At 46.3% G+C, this 8,983-nt stretch overlaps 1 protein-coding gene across 2 annotated transcripts; it reads right to left on the bottom strand.

Annotated features, from left to right (window-relative positions):
* Positions 1–255: 255 nt before the first annotated feature.
* On the bottom strand, positions 256–3,431 carry LOC119954747 (G-protein coupled receptor 135). Of its 2 annotated transcripts, none has more exons than XM_038780297.1 (2): positions 3,227–3,431; positions 256–2,135 (listed from the first exon to the last, which is right to left on the bottom strand). In XM_038780297.1, the coding sequence occupies exon 2, from the start codon at positions 1,888–1,890 to the stop codon at positions 598–600; it is 1,293 nt and encodes a 430-aa protein (XP_038636225.1). In that variant the 5' UTR covers positions 1,891–2,135; positions 3,227–3,431; the 3' UTR covers positions 256–597. The 2 variants fall into 2 exon arrangements, with proteins under 2 accessions (XP_038636225.1, XP_038636218.1); XM_038780290.1 differs by lacking the exon at positions 3,227–3,431 and adding an exon at positions 2,402–2,507.
* Positions 3,432–8,983: the final 5,552 nt, after the last annotated feature.

Below are 8,983 nucleotides of genomic sequence, written 5' to 3' on the forward strand. Positions count from 1 at the left end.
TCTTTTCATGTACTTAATGATCTGCTCACAGAAAAATACTTTTCACTGTACCTTGGTACACGTGACAATAAACAAAATCCAATCCGAGTCAATTCCGGCCTCGGGTGATTGTATGTCTGGAGTTTGCACTTTCTCCCCGTGTCTGCGTGGGTTTCTTCCGGAGGTGCTCCGGTTTCCTCCCACAGTCCAAAGATGTGCAAGTTAGGTGGATTAGCCATGCTAAATTGCCTTTTCGTACCCAAAAGGTTAGGTGGGGTTACTGGGTTACGGGGATAGGGTGGAGGCGTGGCCTTAAGTGGGGTGCTCTTTGCAAGGGCTGGTGCAGACCCGATGGGCCGAATGGCTTCTTTCTGCACTGTAAATTCTATGACGCTTCTGATTATTTTGCTGGTAACTGAACTTTTATTTTCTGCTTGACAATTTAGTATTATATCACCTCAAGTCCAAATTCCAGTTTATTCTAATATAATCTATAACGGATTGTACCTAGGTTTGAATTAGAAACTATTTGCTACAGGTGTCTGTGCTTTCACGAAAGACTTTTGAAGTTAAACCTCCCCGTTGTGAATAATCTGCAGTGAGAGATTTGAATCCCAGTTAAAGGCTGGTATTGGCAGTCTCTGATTTGGGTACAGCAGGCTCAGACACAGTATCGGGTTGTCCATCCCTGCAGAAGAGCACAGCTGGGTTTTTACAGGCCCACATTGCAACGTCCCCATTTGCAGGGCTGGAAGTAGACATCTGGCTGCCGGAACCTTGTCGATTGACATAGCGATCCCTTATCTTGTCCACCCTGCTCCTGGCCTCGTGGCTCTGGCTGGACAAGTATGCGGTGATGTTTCTAGTCCTGTAGCCATCTTCCCTATTCCTCCCCAAAAGCATGGAGATGTTGGGGTTCCTCGTGGCGTAGATGAGTGGATTGAGGGCTCCGTTGGCCCAGGCCAGCCAGATGGCCACAGTGTCCATGATGGGGGTGAAATGGAAGTTGCCAGTGGCAGTGATGATTCCCATGACACAATAGGGTCCCCAGCAGCAGATGATGAAGACGATCATGATCAGCACAGTTGTGGCCGTCCTCATCTCACTATAGAAGCGCAGTAGATGGGCGTAGGTGGTGACGGGACGGACCCGAATCTCTGACAGCCTCACTGTTTTACAGATGTTGTAGTGGCAAAAGCACATCAAAGAGAAAGGCAGAAGGTAGCAGATGACAATCAGGGTGATGCTGTAACGTGTGCCCATTCTGGAACTGCCCGAGTGGAAGATGTACATGCAGTGGTAGAAGCCCTTCTTGTGGACAACCAATGGACCATGGGCTTGTGTGATGAGATACCAGGGGAAAGAGAAAAGGGCTGCAGTCAGCCAGACAGCAACCAACAGCTGGGTGGCCCTACGTCGGCTAATCTTCTCCTGGGGCTGCCTGACGATTGCATAGTAACGATCAAAAGAGATGAGAGTCATGGTGAGAGTGGAGATGATCCCAAAGCAAGAGTTGAAGAAGCCGTTGGCGATGCAGAACTGGTCACCGAAGATCCAAATCCCCTCCTGGGTGAAGAGCATGATGAAGGAGAAGGGTACACACAGCAGGGCAGTCAGGAGATCAGACAGGGACAGGGACATGATAAAGGCATTGGTCACTGTCCTCAGCTGCTGGTGTTTGATGATCATCACTATGACGGCTGAATTGCCCAGACAGGACAGCAGGAAAATGAGCAGGAGGATGAGAGCTTTGGAAGCCATGGCCATGCCATAGAGCAGGGAGTTAGGGTGAGGCTGGTCACTGGCTCGGTCCTGCTGAGCAGCCCCAGTTTGGTTGCTGGTGACTGTGGTGTCGGAGCCGTTGGCTTCTGTGAGATTGTATAACAGTGGAATCTTGGTGGAAAGATCCATTGGGCTGAACAACACGTTCACAAAGTGGAAGATTCATTTCTGGCCCTGTCCTAACAGCGATACACAAAGGTCGATAGATGTGGCTCCAGATGTACACAGGTTACAGGTCATGGTGCCTGGTTGCGGCTCAGGTTGCAGAGGCTCCAGTGGAGAAACCCTCGCACCAGCATCCCCATCACTTGCTGAATGTCTATGCATAATGCCCCACTGCTGCGTCAATATCTCTTTAAACAGTAGGTGCAACCCTGTGGCATTAAAAAGATGATTAAATATTTCATTTAAACCTGATGTTCAGAATAACACCACCAGCACTGGCTCCCAACCCATTCTGGCTGAGGTAGACCCACCTCCTCGCTCTGCCATTGCCTTTCCACTCTCAGGGGCAAACCATTGCTGACCAAAATAAAACCTGCTCAGGATGGAGCATCAGGAGATAATGAGGCAGGAGCCTAGCCTTGGGCACCAGCACACACATGAATGTAGCATGCTAGAAAATAACAAGGGAACTTACATGAGTAGCAGGAGCTCCAGCGACCTGCAGCCTGAGCCAGTGGCCAAAGAAACAAAAGACAAGTCACATGACCCGAGAATCACATGATCAGCTCCATGACGCAGGCACCGCCCACCTACAGCGAAACTGCACCAGGATGCAGTTGATGGCTCATATATTTATTATTTTTGTAGTGGATTTTTTTTTGGGCTGGATAGAAGTCTCACGTTTGCAGGAGCACCTGAAACATTTTACCAATGCGCGTTTTTGTAACGGGGAAGATTGATGTGCAGGAGGTGAGGCTTAAATTACACAAGAGGCTTTTAATGCGACAACATCAGCACTCACACATATAATCCAGAGGCGAGTCACTCCGACGAACAGGGAAATTAAACAGAAAACGCGGCGTCCACTTCGTTAAAAAAAAACAGTCCAGATAATTTTAACACAGCGGTTAAAGGGGATAGGGGAACATGTTCAGTGACACAGTAACAACATAACATCGAAATGCACCACTGAAAAAGTGGCTAACCATCCCGAGACTGCGTCCCACTGAATGAATGCCCTTCCAGATCCTGATGTGACAGTTGCCAACACACAACCAGTAGTCTATCTGTCACACATTAACGTATGTCTGTGTTTCAGGGCAAAGCCGAGCTCTCTGCCGTACTTGGGACAAATTCAATGACTTGGATGATGCCCATTCTACAGGAAACTCTGAACCGGTAACCATTCTGCCACTAGGGAGCTTGAAGGATTTTAGTTCGGAACTGAAACACTTAACAACTAACCTCTGAATTAATGAAATGATTGAAGAGATACAGCCAAAAGCAGGAAATCTAATACCTGGCGCTCTCTTTTAATGAGACGAAGAGGAACGGGAAGATTCGACCATCAATGCATCCATCCCGAGTTAAAAACCAGCCCAAATAATCCCAGCACAAAGACATCGCGGTGCAAGGAGATACAGAGACGTGTCCAATGTTGCGGATTGCTCAGACCATTGGCAACTTTCGGACGCTTCAGTAATAACATTTTTATTGAAATCAAATAATTGTTTTTGGTTGCAATAAATCAAATATTTTTAATGTTATCAACGAGAGAGGCTGAAGTGTCACTTAAATGTAATTTAATGTTTTCAAACATTTACTAACGTTGAACACCAGAAACAGGAGTAAATGGTGTAGCCCTTGAACTCCTCCAACGTTCATTAGATCCAGGCTAACCTGCTTCAACTCCACTTTCCTGCCTTCTCCTCGTATCCCTTAATTTCCCGAAGAACGGATATTTATCTCGGCTTTAAATATATTCAAGGATGGAGCAGTCAGAACATTCTGGGGTAAAGAATTCCAAAGATTCACATCCCAGTCCTAATTTAACAATCTAAGATGCCCAAGCAGAATCATGTACAGTTACAATCTCAATGTAAGAATTATGGACATTTTCAAAAGCAAATTGGAAAAGAAAATGACGAGAGGGGGCGGGGTGGGGGGGGGGGGGGGGGGGGGTAATTGAACTACTTTTTCACAGAGGCACCAGGATCTGAGTGGCCTCTTTCATAGCCCCTGGTCGCCACACTACCAGAAGGATGTAGATGTTTTGCAGAGGGTACAGAAGCGGTTTAGTAGGATGTTGCCTGGTATGAAGGGCATTAGCCATGAGGAGAGATTAGATAAATGCGGTCTGTTCTCACTGGAACGAGGGAGGTTGAGAGGTGACCTGACAGAGATCTGCAAGATTATGAGTGGCATGGATAGAGTGGATAGTTAGATGCTCTTCCCTAGGATAGGAGAGTCAAGTACTAGGGGACATGGTATAGGTTTAAAGTGCGTGGGGAAAAGTTTAGAACAGATGTGCGAGGCAAGTTTTTTTACACAGAGTGGTAAATATATGGAACGTGCTGCCTGGGGAGGTGGTGGGAGCAGGTACGATAGGGCATCTAGAAAATATATGAATAGGGTGGGAATAGAAGGACACTTACTCTGTAAGTATAGACGGTTTTAGTTTAGCCAGGTAACATGGTCGGAGCAGGCTTGGAGGGCCGAAGGGCCTGTTCCTGTGCTGTATTGTTCTTTGTAATCCCTACAGTGCAGGAGACCATTCAGCCCATCAATTCTGCACCGATCTCCGAAAGAGCACTCTACCTACGTCCACTCCCCTGCCCACCCTACTCTATCCCCATAACTGAACCCGCACATCGCTGGACACTAAGGGGCAATTTAGCATGACCGATCCACCTAAGCTGCACAATCCCCCTGTGGGAGGAAACCAGTGAAGCCAGCTGAAACCCATGCAGACACAGGGGATGAAATTCTCCCATCGGGAGACTAAGTGTCGACACCGGAGTGAAAACCAGAGTGCTTCACTCCGGCATCGGAGGCCGCTCCTTGCCCCCTATTCTCCCATCCCCAGGGGGCTAGAAGTGGCGCCACATCAATTACGCGTGCCGGGCCTTGGCGCCGCGTCAAAGCGGCGGCGCGTAAATTACGCGGCCGGCGGCGCATACACGACGTCACCCGCGCATGCACAGGTTGGCCGGCGTCAACCCACGCATGCACGGTTGCCGTCCTGCCCGAGGGCGCCCCGCAAGACATGGAGGATTGATCTTGCGGGGCGGCGGAGGAAAAGAGTGCGTCCTTTAGAGACGCCGGCCCGCCGATCGGTGGGCACCGATCGCGGGCCAGACCCCTACTGAGCGCCCCCTGGTGCTCGATCCTCCGTCCCTCCCCCCCCCCCACAGGCCGCAGACGCAGCATGCGCACGCTGTTCACGGCGGCAGCGACCAGGTGTGGTTGGTGCCGGCGCGAACCCGTCGGATTGAGCAGGCCGCTCGGCCCATCTGGGCCAGAGAATCGCTGCTCGACCGTTAGAAATGGCGAGTGGCGATTCTCCGAGCGACCTGTCGTGAAACGCGGCACGCCGTTTTTTTGGGGGGGGGGGTGGGAGAATCGCGTACGGGTGTCAGGGCGGCGTGGCGGGAATCGCCCGGCACTCCCGCGATTCTCCCACCTGACGTGGGGGTCGGAGAATTGCGCCCAGGGTGAAGTTGGAAACTCCACACAGAGTAACCCGAGGGTGGAACTGAACCCAGGTCCAAGTGCTAACCACTGTGCCACCTGCCTCTTTCTGTGTACTATTTTATTTTACTTTATTACAATTACTGAAATATCATTATGATCCCCATTCTAACATCTTTCACTGTCCTAACCAACACACGTCCCTAATTGTTTTGGCATGCATGACCTTTTTAAACATAGTTTTGCATAGTTGCGCATACACTGTAACTTCTAGTGGCTGACTGCAGTCTGTAACTGGAACTACGGCCTTTGCCCCAGAACTTAAAGATAGCATTGGTCCTAATGTTGCTTTGTATTTGCAAATGTTATCTTCAATTTAACCGGAATGTAGGGAACAATATCAATTTATGTTTGTTTATTTAAATGCAATGACAAAGGAACGGTTTTCTTACTGAGTAGGGTGAGAGAAAACAATTTTCTAAGTACAACACAATCCAATAAGTGAATTTTTTTTTTTAATAGCATCAAAGCTAAGATCTGTTATCGTTAATGGTATGGGAGTATGGCCCATCAGTGAATTGTGCTGATAGATTTGGATTTATTTAGTGATCGAGCAGTAATTACTTTTAACAAAGGCCTGAAAGCTACAATTTTCCTGTACACTTCCAACAGAAGTAGGAAATCATGTCATTTTCACTTAGCTCATCACAGTAATTTATTTACTAGTTTATAGATCTTAAGCTCTCTGCCTGAAGGCAGGTATAACCCACATTGGCATGACCTCCACCTTAATGACAGGCCCCGAATCCACTCCACATGGCCATATGCCCAACGATGGCAGATCATACCAAACAGCATATTCTGTTGGCTGTTCACAATCGGCAGTGTACTCACTGTACCCAGCCAGCCCATGCTTGTAAAACTCAGAACATAAATTCTAATTTTCGATGTTATTCTACAATTGGACAGCACTTGTTTGCTAAGAATTTCACTGACAAACAATTTTAAATTATCAGCTGGGATCGTAATATGCTGGGAGCTACATCAATTCCAAAGCAAAGACTTGTCCACTGCAACCAAAAATATGTCCAGGCATTGCACCTTTTAAAAAATTAAACACAAGAGTGAGGGACAATAGTTTCCTGGAACTTTCTCCATGGCAACAACATGACCAATCAGAGTGAACTTGTCACCCAATGAGCACCAGTTTCCCATGTGGTAGAAATTATTGCTCCCTTTGAAATTTGGCATTCTTGCATCTGCCCTGATGAGTACAAGACATGCTTTGACATGCACGTCTCACTATATATAGAAATGTTGTTTAGTTAAAGTCACCATTGTCTGAGATGACCATGGGCTGCTTTCCCTTTTGAGGGGGAGAGCTGACTGGTGGTGATTTAACCTGAGGATCACCACACCTCAGGCGAGGGGCAAGGTTGAGAAGGCAGGCCTTCATGAATGACCTCAACCAGTGCGGGAATTGAACCCACGTTGCTGGTCCTGTTCTGCATCGCAAACCGGCTGTCTAGCCCACTGAGCTGAACCGGCCCCGGGTAGTATTTTCAGCTGAAAAAAAACAATTAACTTTAATGCAGAGTAATTTTCTTTACTTCTGTTTTTCTAAATGGGAACATTTATTGCTAATTATTTGCAAAAAGTTTGTATTAATTAGTGTTTATGTCAACATTCTAATTTCCCCCACCCAAAAAAAGACTGGCATTTATATAGCATGTTTCATGACGGGACATACAAAATGAAGTATTTTTGAAGTGTTATCAATGGAGTAATATAGTAAACAATTTAATTTTAAAAAGCAATAAAAGTTTCCTCCTTAAAATAGAAAGGGAGGTTACAGGTTGAACTGCCACTGGGTACCAAATAAAGGGGTTAAAAATGGCATATATGGGAGACTAAAGGTCAGGTGAGTGACAATGGAGCAAAAAAAAGGGTGGTGAGGGGGGAGTTACAAGGTCACGGCCGGTATTTCAAAGAAGAGGTAGAGATATTGAGGGGATGGCAGTAAATAGTGGGCACAGTAAGAAGTCTTACAACACCAGGTTAAAGTCCAACAGGTTTGTTTCAAACACGAGCTTTCGGAGCACGGCTCCTTCTTCAGGTGAATGGAAAGGCTTGTTCCAGAAATGTTTATATAGACACAGTCAGAGATGCCCCGGAATGCGAGCACCTGTAGGCAATCAAACTGCAGGTGCTCGCATTCCGGGGCATCTCTGACTGTGTCTATATAAACATTTCTGGAACAAGCCTTTCCATTCACCTGAAGAAGGAGCCGTGCTCCGAAAGCTCGTGTTTGAAACAAACCTGTTGGACTTTAACCTGGTGTTGTAAGACTTCTTACTGTGCTCACCCCAGTCCAACGCCGGCATCTCCACATCACAGTAAATAGTGGGATAGTGAAGGGGTAACTTAAATATGAGTGATTGGCGATCCACTGCAGGCCATACTGTCCCACACCCACACTCCAAATGCAGTTGTTTGTGGACCCGTTCCTATCCCATCCAAAGAAATTAAAATGAACAAAGAAGCAGAATTACATGATCTGAACTGAAGTAAAAGAAACCAAGACACACCAACATAAAGACATCAAACTGACTATATTCAATAACTTACTATGTTTGTTTGGCATTAAGTCTAATGTATAGCAGTCACATTTGTTGCAACCTTCTCCGTCATTGTGGCACAAGAGCTGTATTAAGTGGCCTCACGATGCAGAGTTTGTGTCTGGCTGCAGGTGAGAAAGCGGCAAATTTAATCACATTGGGATTAGTTTCCTTTAGTGAACAGGTTCAGGGGCTTAATGATCTACTCTTAGATCCAAATTATTTCAGATGATTCAACTTTTGGTTCTTGTTCACCTCAAACTCTTTTCATACCTCAAGTGGCCATTTTTCAGTGAGCCGGTAGACCATAGAACGGTGGAGGAAATCACAGCTGAAACAGATCCTTTCTTCATCCAACATTTAATGTATCGGTGCACTTATCGGTATGAATTGCTGTGTAGTCATTGGGAACGACAGCTTGCATTTAGAAAGCACCTTTAACACGGTCAATGTCCAAAGCCACTTCAGAGGGCAATGCCAAACATCACTTGACATCTAGCCACACAAGGAGATTTTTAAGACAGGTCACCAAAGGTCTGATTGAAACAGTTGGTTTTAAGGTCTATCTTTAAGGACGAAAGGTGGAGGAGAAAGAGGCTTATGGAGGAAATTGCAGAGCTCGAGGCCCAGGCAGCTGAAGCATGATCGCTAATGAAGTGATTACAATTTGGGATTTGCTTTACCATTATTAATCAAGGCTACTGTGAATAACTGAGATTAAGTAATTTATTGGAATGGGAATGAAACCTAGAATTTCACCTCTGATGATAATTGATCTTTGAACATGTACTACAATGAAATATATTTAACTACTTGTCACCCGAGTTTCATTCTAAAAAAAGGAGCTGGATCTTAATAGCGCAGACATTGAGGCAATTGGCATTCCTCAGCTATCCTGGTTATGTTTTTGCACAGTCTAACATCAAATGATCATGTCACATGGCAAAAGTAATGCACGTAGAGTCAGA

Source organism: Scyliorhinus canicula, chromosome 2 (assembly GCF_902713615.1).
Source record: "Scyliorhinus canicula chromosome 2, sScyCan1.1, whole genome shotgun sequence".
NCBI lineage: Eukaryota > Metazoa > Chordata > Chondrichthyes > Carcharhiniformes > Scyliorhinidae > Scyliorhinus > Scyliorhinus canicula.